Source organism: Ascaphus truei, chromosome 5 (genome assembly GCF_040206685.1).
Source record: "Ascaphus truei isolate aAscTru1 chromosome 5, aAscTru1.hap1, whole genome shotgun sequence".
Lineage (NCBI taxonomy): Eukaryota > Metazoa > Chordata > Amphibia > Anura > Ascaphidae > Ascaphus > Ascaphus truei.
Window position 1 is genome coordinate 122,208,785 of NC_134487.1, and position 25,577 is coordinate 122,234,361.

The following is a 25,577-nucleotide window of genomic DNA, read 5'->3' on the forward strand; positions in this document are numbered from 1 at the left end:
GCTCCCTTGTACGGTAACCCAGACTTTGCTCCTGGTCTAGCAAACAAGAGTTTCCCGCTGTGGCGCAAATTGGGGATTAGACGGTTGAAGGACCTGGAGGGTAGTGGCAAGATTAAATCCTTTGAGCTTTTAAAGTCAGAAACGGACATACCTAACACAGAATTTATTAGGTACCTCCAGGTTCGGGCATTTTACAACGCACACCCGGTGAGACCACCGTTAACAAATTTCGAACAGCTCTGCGTGAGAGGTACAGACACGCGGGGACTGATATCTGCCTTATACAGAGGGGTGGTTAATACAGATACAGATAGGACAGACAAACCCCGTTTCATGGTACAGTGGGAAGCAGATTTACAGGGCACACTAGAGGACGAGGACTGGTCAGAGGTGTTTAAGGCCGCAGCTAGCAGCTCCATTTGCACGACATTAAAGGAGAACTCATATAAGTTACTGTTACGCTGGTATCTCACCCCAGTTAGATTAGCAAAATTCATCCCGGGCTCTTCCTCGCTCTGCCCCAGGCAGTGCGGGGCACAGGGGGATTTGGTTCACATGCTGTGGTCTTGCCCGAAAATAGTGCCTGTCTGGACCCAGATCCGAGATTGGCTGCAAAGGATCTTCTTGGGCCTCCAAATTCAGCTTGACCCGTGGCTATTTTTATTAGGCAAACCCACAAACGAGGTATCACGATCGGGTAACAAGCTGATAGCACACTTTTCTACAGCTATGAGGTGTGAGACCACAGCATTGTGGAATCAGAACGCAATTCCTTCTATAGCTAAAATCAGAAACAGAATTTGGTTCATATGCCGAATGGAAAAGTTAACAAGCTTAGTTAACGATTCGGGTGATAAATTCCAAAAGGTCTGGTCACTATGGCTGGCACAGACTGATATCCAGGGGGTGAACGATGCCACAATATGGCTTTGATTAAAGTAGGTGAGTTCTCCTTTGACGGGTGACTGGGAGCTAGTTAAGATGGACTGACGATAGGGACCCCTCCCCCCCCCCAGGGCTTAGCAGCACACAAAACAAACAAAAACAAAAAGTTGAAGTGGTACTACTCGGGCGACACTTGTGAGGTGGTTAGGTGCTAAGAGCTAGTAGAAGAGGAGCACAGCTCCAGAATACAAGATAAAGGTGGATACTCTTCGCCAGTCCTTCCCCCCCCCCCCATCTTCCCCCCCTCTTTCCTTTGTTGTCTTTGGTCTGTGGATGTCTTGTCCTGTTGTCTCCCCATCATGTGTCTGTTTTGTGTGGTATGTCTCAGACAGTTCTGTGTATACTATGGACAGTTATCAACATTACGTGTTCCCATGTTTGTATGCACAAAAAACTAATAAAGACAAAGTTGAAAAAAAAAAAACTCCTTGGTTGCTTTTGCAGTATGTTTTGGGTCATTGTCCATCTGTAAAGTGAAGTGCCAACCAATCAACTTTGCTGAATTTGGCTGAATCTGAGCAGACAATATATCCCTATACACTTCAGAATTTATCCGGCTGCTTCTGTCATCTGTCACATCATCAATAAACAATAGTGACCCAGTGCCATTGTAAGCCATGCATGCCCATGCCATCACACTGCCTCCACCATGTTTTACAGATGATGTGGTATGCTTTGGATCATGAGCCTCTCCAAGCCTTCTCCATACTTTTTTCTTCCCATCATTCTGGTACAGGTTTCATCTGTCCAAAGAATGCTGTTCCAGAACTGGGCTGGCTTTTTTAGATATTGTTTGGCAAAGTCTAATCTGGCCTTTCTATTCTTGAGGCTTATGAATGGTTTGCACCTTATGGTGAACCCTCTGTATTTCCTCTTGTTAAGTCTTCTCTTTATGGTAGACTTGAATAATGATATGCCTACCTCCTGGAGAGTGTTCTTCACTTGGCTGGATGTTGTGAAGGGGGTTTTCTTTACCATGGAAAGGATCCTGCGATCACCCACCACTGTTGTCTTCCGTGGACGTCCAGGCCTTTTTGTGTTGCAGAGCTCACCAGTGCGTTCTTTTTTTCTCAGAATGTACCAAACTGTTGATTTGGCCACTCCTAATGTTCCTGCTATCTATCTGATGGATTTTCTTTTTTTTTGCAGCCTAAGGATGCCCTGTTTCCCTTGCATTGAGAGCTTCTTTGACCGCATGTTGTGGGTTCATGGCAACAGCTTCCAAATGCGAATGCCACACCTGGAATCAACTCCAGACCTTTTAACTGCTTAATTGATGATGAAATAACGAAGGACTAGTCCACACCTGTCCATGAAAAAACTTTTGAGTCAATTGTCCAATTACTTTTGGTCCCTTGAAAAAGAGGGGGCTACATATTAAAGAGATGTCATTCCTAAACCCTTTCTCCAGTTTGGATGTCAATACCCTCAAATTAATGCTGATAGACTGCACTTTAAGCCCATATTCATTATTTAACTGTAACTTGAATTTATTTTGGTACACAGACGAAATAACAAAACTTGTATCAGTGTCCAATTATTTCCAGACCTAACTGTATGCTTGTAGTATTCCAAAAAGTCTTGTTACAAAAATAGCTAATTGGTGAAGCAAAATATGGAGATCATGCATATTCAAATCATATTAATAACTGAAATGTCCCCCTTAATTATGTATTCTACAATATTTGAGGTTATGATTAAAGAAGAAAAGGGCACGACTGCACATAATATTCCAAGGAGAAAAAAGAGGGAGTGCAATAATCTTGGAAGTGGAATATAATTAACAATACAGTACTAGGAAGCGAATTGAAAAAACAATGATGGAAAGCATGTAACTATACCTGTGCAGGCCTGGGTTTCTCTTTATGGTTGGTTGTTCTGAGTGCTGTGTTTTAAGGTTTTTCTTGTTTTTTTCAGACATGATCGGTTTTGTTGCTTGTTTCAATGTTGATGGCTCCTGGCCCTTAAACAAAGCCACCACAAAAGAAAGCTTCTTTAATTAACTTTGTAACATTTACATCCCACAGCTACCAGAGTCTTTTCATTATTGGAAAGAAAAGCTTAAAATAATTACTGAATGGATTTACTCATCTGCTAGTACAACTTACTATTTAAACTACAGATGCAGCGGCCGTTATTCGAACACTTCATGCGTTGTAAAGGCATACCCCGCGTAACGTACACAATGGGTCCGGAGCATGTATGTAAAGCGAAAATGTACTTAAAGTGAAGCGCTACCTTTTTTCACTTGTCGATGCATGTACTGTACTGCATTCGTCATATACATGCATAACTGATGTAAATAACGCATTTGTAACAGGCTCTATAGTCTCCCCGCTTGAGCACAGCTTCGGTACAGGTAGGGAGACGGTATTGCTGTTCAGGACGTGCTGAAAGGCGCATGCGTGAGCTGCCATTTGCCTACTGGGCGATATGTCCTTACTTGCGAGTGTACTTAAAGCGAGTGTCCTTAAACCGGGGTATGCCTGTATACCTTGGAATACCCAAGTCATGGCGCGTGATTTCTTCCAACCTTACGACGCGAGTGCAGAAAATGGCATTTTAGTGTTCTGGTTTTTAAACACCTGAAATTGGCACAGTAGCACAGTACTGTACACATTACAATTCATTCATTTCATTGCACACAAAGAAACAGAATCCATGAAATTTAAACAAAGCAACCGCGATAAACACATGTGCCTGGGGCGATTGGCTGAGATAATGCCGCGTGGAATACAGCAGCGCACACGAAAACGGCTCCGTGATTTGTTCGAATAACGGCCGCTGAATCTGTAGCTCAAAGCTATACTGAATAATATTTAACTGGTTCTGCGTTGATGTAAATTTGAGTTCTTTGCGCGCTTTCACTTCATTCATAAATTGTATGTAACTTTTTTAACAATATTGTATGTGTTTTTTTTTTTTTCTTACCTTGTGATATTCAACCAGTGCTGCAGTGTATCTCCTAAAAGAATCGCCTGATGCGGTTACATCAGAAGTGTCATCACTTTTCTTGTTCCCATACAAATTTTCATTCCTCCTTCATGAAGGAAAAAATATTTAGGGTATTGTCATTTATAAGGTTTACTAAATGAAACATAATTCTAATGCTGAAAGTTTCCCTGGAAAAAAATAAATGTGATATCTGCAAAAAAAAACCCATGCAGGTAGAAAACATCTCTACAGTATTAACAAACAGGTGGTTGGCAAAATATCACTCCTGTTTTGTATTATTACAAAATGACATGATTTATCAATTAAAATGTATCTACAGATTTTAACATAAAAATACTTTTGCATACATTGGAGCAAGACTTTAACATGTCCATCCTAACCCACATCACCCTTTAGAGAAAATGTATACTCAAAAACATACCTTTTCACCTATATCAATTTGATGTTGTAACATCCCCAACAACAATCAAATAAATATTATTCCACATAGATTGTCTATTGACTACTTTTGAACTTGCTACTTAATCACCCAACTGTCCTGGAATTGAGTACAATGCTGTTCTCACTTTATTTAATTAATTTGTTAATTTCCCATCTGTGTGTTAAAAACACAGATGGGGTTTTGTAGCAGCATTCTGATAAACAAAGACCAAACATACCTTGAATTTTCATGTACAGTAGATACCCTGCTCCTTGGACACAACTGTATAATTTCACCACATTTTATAAAAGTGTTTAACAAATCAATGTCAAAATAACACAAAGCCACACAATTGTTATTAACGTTCATACTGGCAGAAGGTTGACATAAAATGTATATTATTCCAAAATAATTCAATCCAATACTATACAGATTTAATGGTTTGGCAGAACTTGCTGATTTAAGGTCAGATTTGTAACAGTGTTCCATAATCCTTGGATTGCTCCCCGTATGCGTCTCTACTACTCTCTTCCCTCGCTGTCTGCTTCTTCCATCCTATTTCTCTGAGATTCCCCCTTATTTGGAATCTTTGTATCACCGTTGAGAAAAGTGTGCCTGGGTGCACTGTTCCGTCATATGTTAAAACTCTTTTTTAAATCTGATGCAGAATGTTAGACTTGTGCCACATCACACATAGAGGATTTTTTTTATTTTTTAAATAAAAGTCAAAAACAATGGTTATGAGGTGCAGAATAAGATACATCTCATTATAATACGTGCATCATGTAACTCCTCCCCAACTCCTACTGACACTCCCCAAGGTGCAACATTTTAGCAAAGTGCTTTGATACATAGGTGCAAGGTGAAAATGCCCCGCTTTTGCTCCAAAATTGCCTTGATATATAGACCCATATGTGTCATATCCTACTAAATGATAGAGAAGCTTTCTGTGCCAGACTTTGATGAGGTAATGTTAATCCTAAACTGGGCAGGGTGTGGTGAAAGTGAAGCTATGTAAGGGTACAGGTATATAGAACTATGATGCTCTAGAGCAGGGAGCATCTTATTTCCCTGCCCCCCCGGCCGGCTGTCTCCCTCTCTGCGCGCCCCCCCCCCCCCCTTCCCACCTGTACCTCTGTTCTGGTCGTCATGTTGCCATGGCAACGTGACGGCAGATGACGTTGCGTTGCCATGGCGATGTGTCCGTCTATCCTTCCTGAGCAATGTAGTGCCAAGTCGCCTCCCCACTCGCTCCAGTCCAGCCAGAGGGTAGTCCCCCCCGCGGGCTCGGCCCACTCTAATCATCCAAGGGATTGCTCTGTTCTATTTTCGAGTCTCTCTTACGCATTAACGCCCTTCAAGGGAGAATGCATTTCCTTACTATCAAAGCATAATCGTGGCAGCCAGACTTTTTGGAATTTAGAGCCAGAGTCGTTAACCAAACTCGTAAACTTTTCCATATGGCATACAAACTAAATTCTATTTCTTATTTTGGGTATGGATGAAACTTCTGTTTCCATAATGCTGCGATCTCGCACCTTGTCGCCGTTGCAAAACGAGCAACTATTTTGCACTCATCCATGTCATGGCCTATTTAACAAAAATATCTAAGGATCTAACGGGACTGTGAGGCCAAACATCCTCTGAAGCAAATCTTGGATTTGTTCCCATACAGGCACCAACCTGGGGCAAGACCACAGCATATGCAACAAATCTGCCTGTTCTCCACATTGATCGGGCACAATGGGGAGTAGCCTGGTACATATTTGGATAATTTTAGTGGGTTCAGATACCATCTCATTAAAACTTTATATGCGTTCTCACGTAATGTTGTGCAAATCGAGCTCTTAGCTGCTGCTGTAAACATCTCCACCTATTCCTCTTCTTCTAATGTCTCTACCAATCGGCTTCCCACTGGAACACATATTTTAGTTTCCTAGTATACCCTGGGTCAGAGCAGGTTACTTATCTGTATATCCGAGATGTAAGTGCCCTGGTGTCTGTTTCTAAAGTACAGAGCTGTTAGAAATTGGTCAATGGGTGGGTGGGCCGAGAATTTGTTACAAAAAGCTCTGATCTGGAGGTAAAATTCTGCATGCGGGATGTCTTTTTCTGACTTAATTTGTTCAAATTATTTTATACCAATTTTACCCTCCAGATCTCTCCTCTAGTAACTCCAATCTTTTTCCAATTACCGAAATCTTTGCTATTCAGGCCTGGTGCGAAATCCGTGTTATCAAATAAGGGTGTCATTAGGGAGTTTTTGGAGGTCAACACAAGTCTAAATTTCGCTGACTCCCAGACTGCTACCGAGTTGGTCATCGAGGATAGCGGCTCTGATAGATTTTAGTGTCCGAGATGGGAACGAAATTATGCTGTGCAGCTTCAAAGGCGCGCAGACTTCTTTTTCTACTGCTACCCAGCGTTTGAGGCTAGTGTCGCAGTGCCATTGGGAAATTAGGCATAATTGGGCTGCCTTGCAATAAGACCACAAGCAAGCTAACGCTAGCCCCACGCCAATGTTGGCCTCATCAAGATCCTTCCCCTCACTCTCGGTTTTTTATACTTCCAAATAAACTTGGAGATTAAATCCTGAAGGGCTACCCTTCATTATTAAAAGGGATTGGTGAGCTCTGGAACAGATACAAGATGCGGGGAAGCAGATTCATCTTGATACAATATATTCTACCAATCTAGGATATATTATATGTTGACCAAATTCTAATATCTTCTCTCAATGATTTTATGAGTTTGGGAAAATTGGCTTGTATAAAGTTTTATAATCGTTTGTGATATTAATTCCTAAATATTTGATAAGTTTTGGTTGCCCTTTGAAAATAAAATTGATTTCAATAAGTTTCTTCATTTCTTTAGGTAGATTAATATTTAGGGCTTCTGATTTGGTTTGATTAATTTTGAAACCCGAAAATCTATTAAATTTGTCTAGAAGGCCGAAGAGATTAGATAGTCTCTTTGTAGTTCTAAAGGAATAATAGTGTCTCTGGCATTGCTGTTTAAAGACGGGCTTGATTGTGCTGGCTGAGTGAATATATAGTTGTGAAAAAGAAAGAAGGGGCATTAAAACTCAGAAAACAAATAATGTAGAATAAATTATGTGAAAAAAAAATCGGTGAATAGTGAATGTCACAGAAAAGAAATTGGTAATACAAAGTGATCAAAACAAACAATAAAACTCTCTCTCACTATCTCTTGCTGCCAGACTCACAGAAAAGTCTCCCCGGACAAAGTCTCAAACTATCCATTACATTTTAGTTCCTCAGATGAAAGTCCTTTCATCTAAGGAATTAAAAGTATATAGTTGTACTTCAATGAAACAAAAGGTAAGTAGCATCTTGAGTTTTCATGCATGTTAAATGTTTTAGCATCTGTATATGCAGGCAGCTATTAGTGTCACTCTACATCAGTGTTTCTGAACCCTCTCTTTAGGAAACCAAAGCCCTTTGCAAAACATGGCCTAAATAAATAAAATAAAAGCATATCTACTGGAAACAAAAATATACCTTTTCAAATGGTCAAACACAATGGTAGCCCATTCCGTTGCTCGCAGAAACTTTTCTTCATATACTACTCGCTGCAAAAGCTGTGCAAAAAATTCCAAGAAACGAGATTTCTTCTTGAATTTCATGACTGCATTCAAATTCAAAATAAAATATATATTTTTTTAAATGTGTGAATTTTCAATTTAAAATGGCATGCAAATATATCATCAGACAACTACAGTATGGAACCCAACATACACAACACTTAAACAAGAAAGATGAGAATCATGCTTTTCACTACATGGTATATAATGTAGCTGAGTTATAACTAAGGTTGATAATGGAAAAGTGTATAATTCCAATACAGTACAAGTAAGTTACAATGGTTTTGTGCATACTAATAAACAAAAGTCCACATCTATATCTAAAAATTCATATAGAAATGTAAGCTGCTTTCCTAAACAGATCTGAAGAAAATTGGCAATTTCATCACTAATGCACCTACAACATTACCAATCAAGTGACTGATAGATAGCGGAGACTGGGTTTTAGTGACACTGACATCAATCTAAAGTTGTTGATGCAAGCCCACACCAATTCAAATGTTAAACATTAAACATAAACTAGGAAAGAGTGACATCTTTTGGTCACTAGGGTTAACTAATATCCATTCTGAGTTTGTAGTAATTTTTGGCAAGTATTGCTGTATTCACTACACTAAATTGATTCAGTGTTTATAATTCATTTACATGCAGGTTTAAAAGCTGTGATAAATTGGATGCAAACTTGATATCCCGAGATAATGTTGTCCTAGAGCTGGAATAAATTGTGAAGGCATGTGCTTAAACAAATGCATGGCCTGAAGGGCTCAGTAAATGACGTAGGTACCAGCAGTTTCATTAATATGTACATTAATCTGAATTGGAAAACATGATCCTAAGTGTAACAGCTCAAATATTAAAGAAAATAACCAATTCACTATTAGTAAGTTAATGTGAAAAACACACCGTAAGTACTAGATGGGCCAGTGGCTAAAGTGAATGTAACATATCAAAGAAAGAAGGAAGCACAGCACACCACAAAATGAGTATTAGAGTATCATTAACTAACTCATGGGCAAATTAGTTATTTAATTTTGACACAAAGCTGCAGACCAAGCAATATCCTACGTGTTTGTTTTTTTTTACTAAATCAGTTCTGTTCTAAGAGATAATACTTGTGGCCTTTTTTTAAACAAGGTAGAAAGAGTAGAAAAGAACCCAGTGTAGCACTCAAGTTCACCCTCTGGTGATTAGTGTGTGATTTAAAACATAAACTTTATTAATACAACACATATATAAAATTATGGGTGTTAAAATGACATACTAGAGGTCGTAGGATCGTTATTCTGACAGCCATAGGGCTCGTGATCAATATAATAGATGTCTCCTGTTGTGTATCAATATCACACAGGAAACTAAATAAATCTTGATAAGAACCTCAATGAGGGTGAAAAGGTAGGGTTAACTCGACGATGTACTCTACCACCAAGTCACAATAGGCAATATATGCATAAACCATAAGTGGTAATGTTGTGACTGGTGGTAACCGGTGTACTTTGAAGCAAATATATTGTGCACCAGTAGGTCTCAATGTGCTGTCTAAAACAACCTCCTCACTGGTAATGAATGTGTGCACAGTTCTGTATGAAGCTGATCACAGGTAGACCCCAGAGGTTCACAGTATAGGCATATAATACCCTGTAGTGACCACTGCAATAATGTCATAGATGGTGATAGTTTGCAATGTGTTTAAATTGTGATGGTGGGCACCCTTATATGATCAGCTGTGCACAAAAATCACCACTGCATATGTGGAGGCGGAGGCTGTGAATACAGATCGTGGTAACTCAATAGCAGTATAATACAGTACATATATGTAAGGACTGCACTCAGTACTTAGTAGGAAGCAATGACCCTAAACGATGCGGTGTCCTGCCCGCGCTTTTATACAGGCTACCAGTGCCCCGATGGACACTTAGAGCCTCTTGTTACTGTATACTGTTAGGGTCATTGCTCCCTACTAAGTACTGAGTGCAGTCCTTACATATATGTGCTGTATTATACTGCTATTGAGTTACCACGATCTGTATTCACAGCCTCCGCCTCCACATATGCAGTGGTGATTTTTGTGCACAGCTGATCATATAAGGGTGCCCACCATCACAATTTAAACACATTGCAAACTATCACCATCTATGACATTATTGCAGTGGTCACTACAGGGTATTATATGCCTATATTGTGAACCTCTGGGGTCTACCTGTGATCAGCTTCATACAGTACTGTGCACACATTCATTACCAGTGAGGAGGTTGTTTTAGACTGCACATTGAGACCTACTGGTGCACAATATATTTGCTTCAAAGTACACCGGTTACCACCAGTCACAACATTACCACTTATGGTTTATGCATATATTGCCTATTGTGACTTGGTGGTAGAGTACATCGTCGAGTTAACCCTACCTTTTCACCCTCATTGAGGTTCTTATCAAGATTTATTTAGTTTCCTGTGTGATATTGATACACAACAGGAGACATCTATTATATTGATCACGAGTCCTATGGCTGTCAGTATAATGATCCTACGACCTCTAGTATGTCATTTTAACAACCATAATTTTATATATGTGTTGTATTAATAAAGTTTATGTTTTAAATCACACACTAATCACCAGAGGGTGAACTTGAGTGCTACACTGGGTTCTTTTCTACTCTTTCTACCTATTCAGTGTATACCCAGAGCACCGTTCACCGTTCATATCCTATGAGGCAGCAGCAGGGGCTCCCCTATTACCTTATCTTTTTTTAAACAACTCTGTATGATATTTTTAATGTATTAAAGCATTTTTTTTGTTTCTATAGCAACCATTTACAAAGTCACATCCCCGTCCTATTCTGAAACAGGCTCTGGCACACTCCTTTTTGAGCCCTGCCCTCTCTCTAGCAGTGCACCAATTGCACAGGTAACTGCATGGTCACAAAATCTTCCCCATAGAACTTTGCGTCTTTGGTCCTCTTCTGCTGCACTGACAGCCATTTAGTGAACCCCAGAGCCATATCTTCGCCAATCGATCACAGGAGAACGTACCGATCGGCAACTTAACTAATTACTTATAATTGTGTGAGTTGTATTGATGCACATATTAAAGAGGAAAAAATACAATTAAAAAAAATGGCCGCTTGGATTGCTGCATTAATGCTCATATTGTGGTGTGTTGTGCTTCCTTCTATTTTATATATATATGATATACTGTATATATAAATATATATATATATATATATATATATATATATATATATATATATATATATATATATATATATGTTATATTCACTTTAGCCAGGATGATTTGGCCCATCTAGCATGGTATGTAATTTATACAAATAAGATTCAGGATGTCAATGTTTTCTCTATGGAATATAGTATTCTATTAATTGTTATAGCACACATTACTAAAAAATATTAAAAAAATCCAATACAGGCATTGACCCTTTAAAATGCACTCTTGGGTTAAACAAATGTAGAGAAGCACATCTACAGTACTACTGATCAATATAAATGAAAATAAATGCAACTATATAAAACATTTCTATAATTTTCCTATAAATCAAATTTTATGAAAGAAATACATGTGTTGTACGTACCTGAAATGTATTAGTCTATATACAAACAAAAATATTTTTCAACATTGCCTCTGGAAACAAAGATTTGAATACCTACTTTCTTTAAAAGCTGAATTTAGTGGCCAGCAAGAAACCACAGCATGAAGCAATAAAGGATCTTCATTTCCTGTAAGGTTTATTCCACTGGCTGCAGAATCAAAGAGGAGAAAAAATACTTTTGTAATGAGCCCTTAGGCTAACAAGTTTGTTCCACAACAATAGGGAGTTTGTTTTAAAGCTTCACATCTATTTCAATATAAATAATTCTGCTCCAAACATATATACACAGTGGCCGGGAGTCACCAAAGCATGATCTGCATTATCGCAATCCGAATCAGCGATATCTGCTGTAGCCATGCCACCTTTGGCTACTAACCTGCCCTACTCCTGGCAGTAAGCCCTGCTAGAATCAGGCTGCCAGTAGTCAACATGGGGTTTTCCCCCTTCTTGGTGCTGCACTTGAGTGATAGTGGGAGGCGGTGACATCAGGCCTGAGCATGTCCAATCATGGGACAGACCTGATGCCCTCCTCCTAGCTGTACTTAAGGGCAGTGGCGCCCCAAATTTAGTAGTGCCTCTCCCCTCTTGAGGGAGGCAGGGATCACACAGGATTGCCTGGAGCTTGGCCTACTCTGTTTCTCTTGCCCTTGGGGGAGAGTGAGTGATACCCTATAAATCTGGTCCTGCTAGAGGGCCAGGGAAGAGCCAGAACAGCTGCAGGGGCCCTGACCTGTAGTGGTAGTCCAGGGACCATCCTCAAGTTGACCATCCCAGAGACTGCAGTGGGCAGAGATCTGCCTTGTTCCTGTACTGTCAGACCAAGAGAATAAACCATTCCAAAATATACATTTTTTGTTACCTTTTGACTGCTTTATATTTTTGTGTGCTTGACTGCATTTTTTCGTGATATTCTACTTCCTGACCTGAGTTTTTGTGTCTTAGCACCCATTTGTTGTCACTTTTGAATTTCTTTAGACCCCATGTAGGGGCATCCCCAGGTTGCTGGACCATATTCTTCTATTTTGCATTCCTTTATATTGCAACATATTATTATTTAAGGGGGTTTCCAGAACAGGTAAAGTGATCTATATCCACTAATAACCATTTACTTATTGCTTGCTATATCCTTTCGAATATATATATATTTGGATTGAACTGCTAAGTAAAATAGTGTTACACAAAATCAAATACACTGTTACCTCACTTAACAAACACAGTCCTGCAGCATAATAGCCTCAGTCTCTTCGAATACAATCACCTTGGCTTTAGACAACAATACAGAAACTGTTAAGGATTTTAGTTATAAAAAAAATAAAATAAAAACCTCTTTGGTAATATTGAGATTATTACAAGTCTCATGCCATTAAAATTATAATCTGTCCTATTTTATTTTTTTTAGAATTTAATGACAACTCTAAACTGACTTAATTAATTTATCATATGCCTCAGCAACAAACTTGCATAATGAGCTGATTAAGATGCATATCTCATTCATTTAGTTATACACTTGTTAATTTAATTGCCACAAGTTTTGCTAATTACATTTAGAAGATTACCCATAGTTATATGTTTTGCTTTGTTTATGAGTGTATAGACAATGACATACTGTACAGATATAACTTGACAAAATGCTCTGCATTAAGTTTATGTACATAACATTTTAGTTACAGTATCAGTTATTTACAGTCTAGCAATCACTTCCAAAATGTCAAAATCAAAGTGTTCTGAAAATGAATAAGCAATCAAAGCATCATGGCGACCAAACAAATAGAATGCTATTTAGAACATTTCTGCTTTTTAAATGGTGCTGTAATTAAGATGTTCGTGGCCTCCCTAGTTTATTGTTCAAATGTTATATGTAATAAAGATATTAAAAAGGAACTGACGTAAGAACGAACCATATCATAGTGAAATGCATATGTGAAACTTTAGACTCAAGGCATGCTGAAATTATCCAAAAATCTTTAACTGGGGATACTAAACATGATTATTTAAAATATTTATAAAGTCAATGTTAGTATAAAAGAGACATTTCTTTACACATGTATACTGTACATCAGGGTGAACCAATCTTAGACTTAAGCAACCAACTGTCCAGGTTTTCAGGATGTACATAACTCAGCAAGTTTCCTTAGTGATGAATAGAGCTAAATTAATTGGTTTATTATCTAAAAACTTGACCTGTTGCTAGTCCTTAAGGATTGTGCTAGTGTATATCATATCTAGAATCATCTCTAAAATAATTTCAGTTAAATGCATCACTGTATGATTGCACTATTTAAGAGTATTTGCTGTTTCCCACTAAATGTCACTGTGCTAGATGCGGTCTAAAAATGGTTCATACTGATTAGTCCTGAGCAGCGAGGGGGCCTGGCAAGGTTCTCTGTTTTCCTATTTAGTGTAGGTGCGTACCCTCACATTTCTGTTCATTTTAGTTACTTTTGTTTATATCCATATATTTCATTGTACGGACCATTTTTCACTTCATTTTTTCTCCTAAGTATGATAATATTTTAAGTGAATAAATATTTGTTTTGTTCATGTAAAACACTGCCATGCTGTTATTGTTTATAGCAGTTTGTGATACCTATAAATGATAGTTGTTTGCAGATGTAGTTGTACATATATTGTTTTATTACAAACAACAATCCTACACCAGGACAAATACAACAGTAAGTACAGTATGCTTTTATGTGACTATGTTCCTCTTGTCTGTCACATACAAAATATAGCCGTTGACATTGTGTCATTTAGTATATAACCACAAAATGTTTCTGACTCGTCAAATTTAACATTTGAAAGATTGTGATTTTCATCTATGAAGAGGGTTTAACTTGTAAACATACTATAGCTATAGAAATGTACTTACACACGTTTGTCATTTTTAGCAGATTTTGTTCTAGTGCAGACAGCTGTTCATTGACTTTTTCAGCAACAAGTGTTTGCTTTTTCTGGTGTTTTCTCTGAGAATGACCCTTTGAAAGTAACTGCTCAGTAAAAAAAAAAAATTTAAGAAGAAATTAAATATAAAGATGTAATATTTATGAACATGGTCCAACACAAGCTATGACTATGGTCTAACACAAGGGTGCGCAAACTTTTCAGTCTGCGCCCCCCTGCCTGCCCCCCCCCACCCCCCGCCTTCCCTTGGCTACGGTGTCAAATGACATCATGTTGTCATGGCAACGCAACATCACGTGACCCCCATGGCATAATTTGATGCGTCGCCGAAGTGAAAGTAAGAGAAGTTACAGAGGCCACGTGTGGTCCCCCGGGATTTGATTTAAATGACTTTGGGGAAGTCCAGGACATTGGATCCAAAGGGCTTTCCTGGACTCACGTGGGACTGAATACACAGATAAGGACTAAATAATGTCGATTTGGGTGCCTAAGGACTGTTGATATTGTTGCTAACTGGGTGGGCTGTTTAAAGCTGGGAATCAGTTTAGTTGGCCAGCGACACTCAGAAAGGGAGCTGATGTTTAGACAGTCTCTGGATAGGAGTAGGCTTTATTTTTATGATTTGTTTTTCCTTAAAGGGACAGTGAGCCTATTATTATTTAACCCCTGTAAATAAATCCTGTATAAAGAAATACAGAGTTTCCTGCCTTAATATGGGACACAAGACCCCGCAACGTGACGGCGATTCACAATATCCAATACAGAACCGTTAGGATTCATTCGAATAGTAAAGAGAATTAAGATTATGTTTGTTATTCTATTCAAACTAATGAAAATCTCCATCATGATAGCACTTATCCTAAGATTAAAAGCCCTCCAGCGCCAACCCACGTGCTTCGTATATACGTTTCCCATGTGTTTGACATGATTTCTTATTGTACAGTATACTAGCAATTAGGGTTGCCAGGTGTCCGGTATTGAACTGGACTGCCTGGAATTTGGTTACTCTGTCCGGGAAAAAATGAGAGTTAATACTGGACATGTATGTGTCCGGTATTAAGTCTCTGGACATAGTATCCTGCCGGCAGGGTGGCTGGAATCGTGGGATTTCCCCCCGAGATGGGAGAGAGTAGGGCTGCTGCTGCTAGGGGTCTGGGCTGCTTCCTCCATCCTGATTTACTGCTGCTGTGTAATGCAACCAATGAGGAGGAGGTGGCAGGAGCCTGGGGGTGGGGCCAAAGAGTGCAGGAAAAGCATGGAGCGGAGAGAGGTGAGGCTGTGTCCTGCCTGTGTGTCCTGTGTGTATTTGTTCTGTTTTGTCCTGGTGTCTGTGTGCGTGTGCGTTTTCTCTGGCTGTCCTGTGGGGGTGATAATGACGGGGACGGGGGAGGAGAGAGGATGAAGGCAGGGGGTATGAGAGAGGATGAAGGGAGGGGGTGAGAGAGGATGAAGGGAGGTGGTATGAGAGAGGATGAAGGGAGGGGGGTGAGAGGATGAAGGGAGGGGGTATGAGAGAGGATTAAGGGAGGATGAAACTGGATGGATCACTGTAACGCTTTGGAGATTTTTTTTTTGGCATGGGGTCTTGTTTGTTAACACAATTGACTAATGAGTACAAAAAATGAAAAATGCCATATCTCAAGAATCTGAATCTAATGGATTTCTGGTATGTGAATAAATTGCCCATATTTCTGGAATCTTTCAGATTCTCGAGATATTGCATTTTTACATTATACATATACACATATTTTTTCTTTAATAGTTTCTGGCTAAATTGTACACTTGTCACCTGGCTTGTGATAAATCTAAAACATCAATCTAGGCCAGGTTTTAAACTGGAATGAAATGTTATTTTACGTTACATGATCAAATAAAAACAAGATAGACAATGGTTGCACAATATTTTGAGGTCACTGTTAAAAATGAAATGCATCCCTAATTGCACATATACATCAACTTTAAATTTCAAACTAATATTTGAAGGGGGATCTCTGCCCCAAGAGCTTACAATCTAAATAGTGTGTTGGGAGAATTATAGAGACAGCAGGTGACGGAGTAAGTGTAGTGGATGGCAGTGCTTGTGCGGCAGTAGCCATTTCCAGGCTTTGGAAATACTTAATTCAGGTGTTCTTTCAGATCTCAAGGTGGCAGCATAAGGTGCTTAGCATATACTTGGTGTGAGTTCCACAGGTAGGGTACAGTACAGTAAAAGGGTTTTAGGCGAGAGAAACCAGTGGAGGTGAAACAGTTGGAAATGAGACAGTTATGAGCAGAGCGCAGGAGACAAGGAGGAGTATAGAGAGAAATCAAAACTGAAATGTAGGAAGGCATAGAATACCAAAGAGCCTTGAAGGCAAGTTGGAAAACATTGCAGGTATTATAGAACTACTTATGGGAAGCCAGGAGAGGGATTTAAATAGCAGATGGGAAAAAGTGAAATAATTCTATCTGCAGCATTTTGGATAGACTGCAAGGGAGAAATAAATGTGAAGCAGGGGGAGAGAATAAGGGCATGCTTTAGAGCAAGGGTGTGCAAAGTTTTTGGTGTGCGTCCCCCTGCCTGGGAGCCCCAGCGTTTGCGCCCCCCCCCACCCCCCTCAGTTAGAACCCGGTGTCAAAAGACGCCGCGGGTCATGTGACATCACGTGACCCCACAGCATCATTTGACACTGCTTGTCATGGCGACGCGTCGCGTCATTTGACACCATGGCGACGTATCGCCAAAGACCCGGCTGGCAGCAGGTAAGGGACGTTACAGAGGCCACACGTCTCCCCTGGCATTTCATTTAAATGCCTTGGGGAAGGGTGCGGGGCCTCTGTAACCGCCGTGCCCCCCCAGCAAATCTTGTGCCCCCCTGGGGGACGCGCCCCCCAGTTTGCGCACCCCTGTTTTAGAGTTTTAGCAGTAGACTGACAGAGGACAGGGTTGTCTCTTCATGTACTTGTGCTGCGTTCATGAACATTTGATTTTAAGAAAAAAGAGATACCTTTTCTCTATCTCCTGTGTCCTTTGCTTTTTCTGCCTCGTCACTGCTTGTTGATTTTGATTGAGAAGCCTGAGAAAGGCTCGTTTTATTTTCTGTAATCTCAAGTAACTTTTTCCCACCTTCAATTACAGCAATTGCCACTTCATATTCTTCCCATGAGCGGAGAACCTACAGTATTAAAATATATTAATTTCCATCAATTATGAAATATAGCATAAATAGAACATGTACAATACTATCAAATATAATCATCTGAAAGACAAATATTATTTTAGTGATAAGGCCATAAAGTGCATTACGGTTTAGCCCTAGTTAGCAAAAATGTCCCACAAGCTGAAGAGACCTCACAACAAAGACTATAGGAGTCAGAGTTCCAGCATGTGACTGTTGCCTCCATAAGGGCTACAGATGGCCGATCAGGTAATCCCATAAATCGGCTCCCTAAAAGTGGGTAGCAAACAATGGTGCTCAATATTAACAATGTGGGTTTTGTGAAGAGGAGCAGGTAACAGCCAGGCCTCTCCTCACATGGCTGACGGGAAAAGGGACGGAATTAAGGGGTATATAGTAGGGCTTTCCACAAGACTGAGGACCAAGATGCTGACATTTCCCTCCCACCCATTGTCACGGTGACTTTATGACAGGCTGCAATTTACACCAAATATATATAATATAATATAATATATATATATATATATATATATATATATATATATATATATATATATATATATAACTGGGTTGAACTGGGACGAGACTTAGATATGATAAAATATCATTTATTCCTTGATAAAGGTGAACACAACAGATTATAAAAATAACAGGCAAATTATGGACACTTACTTAAAGATGGAAATGATTAAACAGTCACATCTGGACTGGCAGTTAATACAGCAAATCTTTATCATCCCAAGACACGAAAAGCCATGAAAAGGCCTTGCATGCAGACATTGCATAGCATTTCTCTAAGCAATCAAGATGGTATAGAAGAACAACACAGGATAAAGGGTGGACAACCGTTTATAAACCTTTTGTAACCCTATCCTTAACATTAAGTACAGGTGATTGGTTTTCAATTACCTGTAGCCACTCACTAACATGGGAACACATTTTGATACATGCCCCCAGCTAGTTGGCACATGCTCAGTTGGACTCTGGGGTCTCATTTCTGCAGCCCTACATTTGCATCAGGAATGCCAGTGTTACGCCGATGCTCGCCACAAACCGGGACTGGACCGCGGGGCTGAGGTGGGGTTATATAATCACCGACCTTAGTCCACGCAGACTGATCCGGAGTGCGCAGTTCGTAGTCGTACATCGCAGGGTCAGGATTGGAGAAGGCAGCATCGTCGTTAATGATGCAGGAGTTCGGCAACAGGAAATCAGGAGTGCCCCGCTTCAGCTTAGGAGCGTGAGCGCGGGGGTGGCTTCTGCGCGAGGAGCGGCCTCGGCCCATGACACCGATCTCAGCAGGAGGAGACAGCAGGCTGGCCGAAGTTCACCGCAGGGCAGCGTCGGGAAGAACCAACGCTTCAGCGCAGAAGTCCAAGGCAGGCCACTGCAAGAGGATCGCAGCAGGCCGCAGGAAAGGAAGGGTAGCCACTGCTAGGAGGGAATGCAGCAGTTACCAGTGCTGGCATCAACGCTTCAGCACAGGCGTCCAGGATAGGCCACTACAGGAGAATAGCGGCAGGCCACAGGACAGGAAGGGTAGCCACTGCTAGGAGGGAATGCAGCAATTACCAGTGCTGGCATCAACGCTTCAGCACAGGCGTCCAGGATAGGCCACTACAGGAGAATAGCGGCAGGCCACAGGACAGGAAGGGTAGCCACTGCTAGGAGGGAATGCAGCAGTTACCAGTGCTGGCATCAACGCTTCAGCACAGACGTCCGGGGTAGGCCACTGCAAGGAGATAGCAGCAGGCCAGTGCTGGCAACAACGCTTCAGCACAGACGTCCAGGACCAGGCCTCTGGATATTCAGGAACTTGGAAGGTAAGAACGCTAGGAGAGAGGCCTGGGGTGGTTTGTGGCAGAGACAGTAACATAGAGGTAGGAATAGTTATGCTCGGCGCTGGTTCAGAGCCAACGCCTAGAATATAAAGGGCGGAGATCCAATCACAGGAGGAGGGTGTGTGAGAATTCCTCCAATGAAGTAGCACAGGGCAGAAGCTGCAATGAGAGGCAGCACCTGTGCCATAGATTGCCAGAGGAAGCTTGCAACTGCACAGGTCTGCACGGCTATAGTCAAAGCCAGTAGTGGATTCCTTACAGTACCCCCCCCTTCAGGTGAGGCCTCCGGACGAACAAGATCCATCACAGATTTGGGGAACATGGAATTGTTCCTAAACCTCCTTAGGCGAGAGGTGGCATTGAAAGCCCATAGTTTGTTGGGATTCCTTACAGTACCCCCACCACTGGGTGAGAAGCCTGGGTGAACAGGACCATTCATAGGTTTGGGAGACATTGAGTTGTTCCTGAAGTGTCTCCGGCGAGAATTAGGTCCACAATCCAGGTGTACATTGGCGAGTGCCATGAAAGACAGCGGTGGTACTGCAGTTCTTGGTACATGAACAATGGGACCTGAGGGCTCCGGAATGGGAACATCAGAAGGGCAGTAGCCAGGTGTCCGGTGCATAGTAATAGTCCAAGAGTACGGGACACAGGACACAGATTGTCGGACAAAAATGGCAGAGGGACCTTCAGAGAAGGCAATGTCTTTGGTGAAATCAGCATGGAGGAAGTTGCGAGAGTCTTTAGCTTCCAAGGAATTCCGGGTGGTGGTTAGCAAGGGAATGGGGCGGGAGGGTTCACTACACACTATTGCAGCGGTACTTTTGATACCAAGCAGGGTTGCTATCCCAAGCAATTTGCGAGAGTCTGTAGCAGTGTGTATGCAACTCTTGGTCATGGTACTGGCAGTTGAAGAAGGATCCGCTTCCTTTGGTTTGTGATCTTTAGAGAGAATGAAATCCGAATTTGTGGCCTTGGCGAAGGACATAATAAGCATGTTTATACCCATAGTGGACCCATAGAGAACAGGAACGGACGCTTCAGATAAAGCGACGAGGTCCAGTAAGGGTGTCTTCGTCTTAGGGAGAGGCCAATTGCCATACAGAACGGGCACTTTGGGCACCGCACAGAGACCTGCGAGTAAGGAGTCTGTTTGAAAGGTGAGAAAACAGATTTTATCCAAAAAAAAAGGCAGGCGGTTAAGCGGTGCATCAACCTTAGGGAAAAAAGTCTTGGGGTTAAAGCTGGATGCCTCCAACACAGAGAAAGAAGACAGAGAACTAGAGCTTGGCTTCGGAGTGGAGGTCCCAGGTACCCAGGTCTCACATGATACTGTGGGAGAAGCAATGCAAATTGTTACTGTTTTAAACATAGGGTTTTTAACATCGGTAGCTCCAGGCACCTTTTTGAGAGGTAACCCTAGTTTTGGGACAGGACAGTCAATAGCAAGTACCCCAAGTATTGTGGAAGACACAGAGAAATATAAGTCCATTTTAAAGATGGGATCTTCTGAAAAAAGGGAAAGTTCCAAATGCGATACCCCTGAGTTCGTGGTAGTAGACATACCGTCAGTAGTGGATACCCCGAATACTGTGGGTGAATCAGCGTGAAACAGTATTATTACAGGAATGGACATCCCAGACAAAGTCATTTTTAATCATCCCGGAGGCTGTGACATGATCCGTGAGAGAAACTGGGGTAAACTCTCCAACAGACACAAGGGACATCTTGCTTGTTTCAGAATTGGGTCCCCGAGAATCCCTAGTGAGGGCATCAGACTCCATGGGAAACTTAGTGACAGGGGTTTTGGAACTGATTAAAGGAATTGCCGGTATCACAGATTTAATAGGAGAAATACCTTGCAAAGCAGAAATTTTAGTAAAGGTGATAGGCATCACAGATAGGACAGACAGAAGTAAGCTAGGCAAGGTTGCTTCTATAACAGAAGATTTGGCAGCGGCAAAGCTTAACTCAGCGGCTGCTGGAGAACTTTTAACTACAGTGAGAAGGGACTGCAGATTTACAAAGTCAGGGATAAAGGGAGTCTCAAACTTGAAAGCCTGATCCTTCAAAAAGAAGGGCCCTAACTTTAATGGTACTGAGGGAGCAACAGCAGATACGCTGATCTCAGAAGGGGTCACTTGGAAAGGAGCATAATATGTACTGTTCGCTTTAAACCCTAGGATTTGAGAAAAGGAGAACTCAGACAGTGCAAGTGGGGCAACCACGACTGTGCTGGCCTCTGAAGTGGGTATTTGGGAAAGAGTGTCTGGGACATCAGAAACGACAACAGATTCCACGAAAAGGGGTCTATGCTCAGAAGCAGGGTCTCAGCTCTCTGAGTGGCAGACGGGGTGAGTGAAATACCTAGGAGTAGGGATTCTGCGAACAGGTTTAGAGAAACAAACGGCTCCAGAATACTTTTTACTGGAGCCAGTATTCTTGCCGAAAGTTCAGGGGGCATAGCCCCGAGAATTTTAGCTGAGTCAGAGGACAAAAGGGGTTTATCCTCTGAGGCTAAGGAGGTGTCCCTGACTGACGAACTAAAGGGATCTACCAAGGAAGGTTCACAGGGCTGACCTGCAGGGGTTAACATAGGAAAAACCTCAAGGGTTAAATTACTCTGTACCTGAGAATCAGAGAAATAGAAGCTAGTCTCCGAGAGTGGGGTCATAGGGGGTTCTGCCTCTTGCCCTAGGGACCTATCATTAGACTGCGGAATACTAGGGTTAGCAGTAGGGACCTCACAGAGCAGACTAGCAGGGGTTAATACAGAAAAAACCTCGGAAACAGAGCTTAGAATTTTTGGTTTAGGAAAAGAGGGCAAACAGGATTCATTCTCTGGTGCTAAGGAAGACACACTGACCTGCGGACTGCAGGGATTTACAGTGGGGGACGCATAAGCCTGACTAGCAGGGGTTAAGACCGAGATAACCTCAGGGACAGAACTTAGGGAGGTTAACTCAGAATTAGGGAGCGTGGCAGCTTCTTCCTTAGCGGGCAGCGATAGAGAAATGGTAGGAGAGAGAGGTACCCCCACAGGTTTAGCAACAGGACTGGCAGCATAGAGAATCTGCCAAGCAGCAGCGTTGGCAAGGAGAGGATCCTGTTCTATTATGTGAATATCTAGTGTTGAGGAAAGTACATGGAGTGTATCTTGAGACTGAGCCAACATGAGGAGGGCGCCCTGGTGTACTAGATGAATGTCCAGTGAAGAGGCCAGGAAATAGAGTGCCTCTTGGGCGTCGGCCAGTTCCATAGGGTACACGTTATCCCAGGTTATAGGGGAATCAGGAGAGCGAATACAAGCAGCCAGAGACTGTTTTAGGTTCAGGATACAGTAAGCCTTAATAAAGAGATCACAACGGCATTGTCTTTGCAAAGGGGTTAAATCTTCATAGGTAAACATTTCATCAATCAGGGGTAGTACTTCACACAAATACTGGCCTTCAGAGTGGGACTTGTACGCAGGCCGGGACATAACTTCAGTTGGTAAATTGCCATCCCTCGCCACGGCGCGGTCCGGTTTTAATGGGCCGAGCATACTGTTACGCCGATGCTCGCCACAAACCGGGACCGGACCGCGGGGCTGAGGTGGGGTTATATAATCACCGACCTTAGTCCACGCAGACTGATCCGGAGTGCGCAGTTCGTAGTCGTACATCGCAGGGTCAGGATTGGAGAAGGCAGCATCGTCGTTAATGATGCAGGAGTTCGGCAACAGGAAATCAGAAGTGCCCCGCTTCAGCTTAGGAGCGTGAGCGCGGGGTGGCTTCTGCGCGAGGAGCGGCCTCGGCCTATGACACCGATCTCAGCAGGAGGAGACAGCAGGCTGGCCGAAGTTCACCGCAGGGCAGCGTCGGGAAGAACCAACGCTTCAGCGCAGAAGTCCAAGGCAGGCCACTGCAAGAGGATCGCAGCAGGCCGCAGGAAAGGAAGGGTAGCCACTGCTAGGAGGGAATGCAGCAGTTACCAGTGCTGGCATCAACGCTTCAGCACAGGCGTCCAGGATAGGCCACTACAGGAGAATAGCGGCAGGCCACAGGACAGGAAGGGTAGCCACTGCTAGGAGGGAATGCAGCAGTTACCAGTGCTGGCATCAACGCTTCAGCACAGGCGTCCAGGATAGGACACTACAGGAGAATAGCGGCAGGCCACAGGACAGGAAGGGTAGCCACTGCTAGGAGGGAATGCAGCAGTTACCAGTGCTGGCATCAACGCTTCAGCACAGACGTCCGGGGTAGGCCACTGCAAGGAGATAGCAGCAGGCCAGTGCTGGCAACAACGTTTCAGCACAGACGTCCAGGACCAGGCCTCTGGATACTCAGGAACTTGGAAGGTAAGAACGCTAGGAGAGAGGCCTGGGGTGGTTTGTGGCAGAGACAGTAACATAGAGGTAGGAATAGTTATGCTCGGCGCTGGTTCAGAGCCAACGCCTAGAATATAAAGGGCGGAGATCCAATCACAGGAGGAGGGTGTGTGAGAATTCCTCCAATGAAGTAGCACAGGGCAGAAGCTGCAATGAGAGGCAGCACCTGTGCCATAGATTGCCAGAGGAAGCTTGCAACTGCACAGGTCTGCACGGCTATAGTCAAAGCCAGTAGTGGATTCCTTACAGTACCCCCCCCTTCAGGTGAGGCCTCCGGACGAACAAGATCCATCACATAGGCGAGAGGTGGCATTGAAAGCCCATAGTAGTGGATTCCTTACAGCCAGCCAGTCTACTAAACGGAATTTATGGCAGGAAACCCTTTGTTGTAAGGTGTGAAATGGGACACTTATAGCCTGCTCTGGTTTGAGTCATCTCCGCCCTCCTGTAAACAGTGTAGGTGATAAACTCCTTTGAACAGCACTTAAATTCTAGACATTGGGACGCTTTCCCTGGCCATCTGCTACCTTATGGCCAAAGGAATTCCCTCTGGTTTCTGTCCATACCTGGGAACACAGTATTAAAGATAATACACAACCATATTAAAATATCCGGTTCCGTTGGGTCCAGCGGGTCCACACTTCCCAGTTCTCAATGCCGGAACTGGGACACCCTAGGGTCCAATTTGCGACTTGCTACGACCCTCGGAACCGGAGTTACACAAATACACCTTAAACCGTTTCCTATTTTAATACAATAAACTCCGCTGTAAATTAAATCACGTTTTTTTCACTAAATCCCCATTGAAAACAATGGGCTTCGCCGCCATAGACTTTGAATGGAAAACCGCCGCCATTGGTGGCTATGGGAATCCGCCGCCATAGACTTTCAACGGGGCCCGCCGCCGTTGAAGTCAATGGGGTTTTTCCGCCATTGAAGTCTATGGGGAAAGTCCCGAAATTTCAAGGGGGTCCATACTCCGTCGGGTTGGTCCAAGAGGGTCAAGGATGGTTCTGCAGCGATGCCGGAGCAGTGACTACAGGTACCCCAAACCCTGGCCCTCTGGACCCTCCAGAACCGGAGATATGGATTCCTAAATTTCAGCTTTTCACACTTAGACGTATTCTTGAGCTGTTTCTGCCGCCGCCATTGGAGCCTATGGCGCGACCCGCTCTTCTCGGTTCAACCCTTATCGGGGGTCCAGGATTCGGGGACCCGGTTGTGGTCGAGTGGGGGGAGAAGTCCAGATCCTGCGGAGCAGGGCTCCACCGTGGCCGCTGGGCATTCTCCTTTGCCTCCCTCTGCCCCCCACCCAGTGCCTGGTGAACCCAGTCCATGTGAAGGGGCCCCTTTGCAGACCAGGCTGCACACTGCCCAGAGACTGACATGTTTCTGCACCTGCAGGAGACCAGCTATCCAGCACAGACCGTCTCTTTCCTGTCAACCAAGTCTGGGAAAGAGCTATGTCACTATCCTGTAGGGACCCTACCTGCCCTGGTTCTGTGCCCACCTGTAGCTGCTCTGCTCTACTCCTGACTCTCCTCCCTGGCTGTCTATCCAGCCCCTCCTTTGGGAACCCTGGGGAATCTGTCAGGGGGGTCACTCCTGGCCAGTCAGAACAAGGGACCTTCTGCCTACCTAGCCCATCCCTAGCTTCTGCCAGCTGCCTGACACCCCACTGACCTCCTATCTCCCCCTGCTCCATGGTGTCTCCCTGCCTAGCCTCCCCTAGGCCCAGCACCTCAGCCCCTGCTGATGACTCCTGCTGCTTACCTCCTTGC

General features: G+C 42.9%; 1 protein-coding gene across 2 annotated transcripts in view; it reads right to left on the reverse strand.

The window, feature by feature from the left end:
• The window catches only part of CFAP54 (cilia and flagella associated protein 54), a 331,179-nt gene that overhangs the window by 160,757 nt on the left and 144,845 nt on the right, over positions 1-25,577 (reverse strand). For both annotated transcript variants that reach the window (XM_075600548.1, XM_075600549.1), the window contains exons 28-33: positions 17,416-17,583; positions 14,397-14,514; positions 11,586-11,675; positions 7,843-7,969; positions 3,877-3,985; positions 2,787-2,908 (exon numbers count right to left, since the gene is read on the reverse strand). In XM_075600548.1, coding sequence (XP_075456663.1) covers positions 2,787-2,908; positions 3,877-3,985; positions 7,843-7,969; positions 11,586-11,675; positions 14,397-14,514; positions 17,416-17,583 — 734 coding nt within the window. The remainder of the gene's footprint in view (positions 1-2,786; positions 2,909-3,876; positions 3,986-7,842; positions 7,970-11,585; positions 11,676-14,396; positions 14,515-17,415; positions 17,584-25,577) is intronic.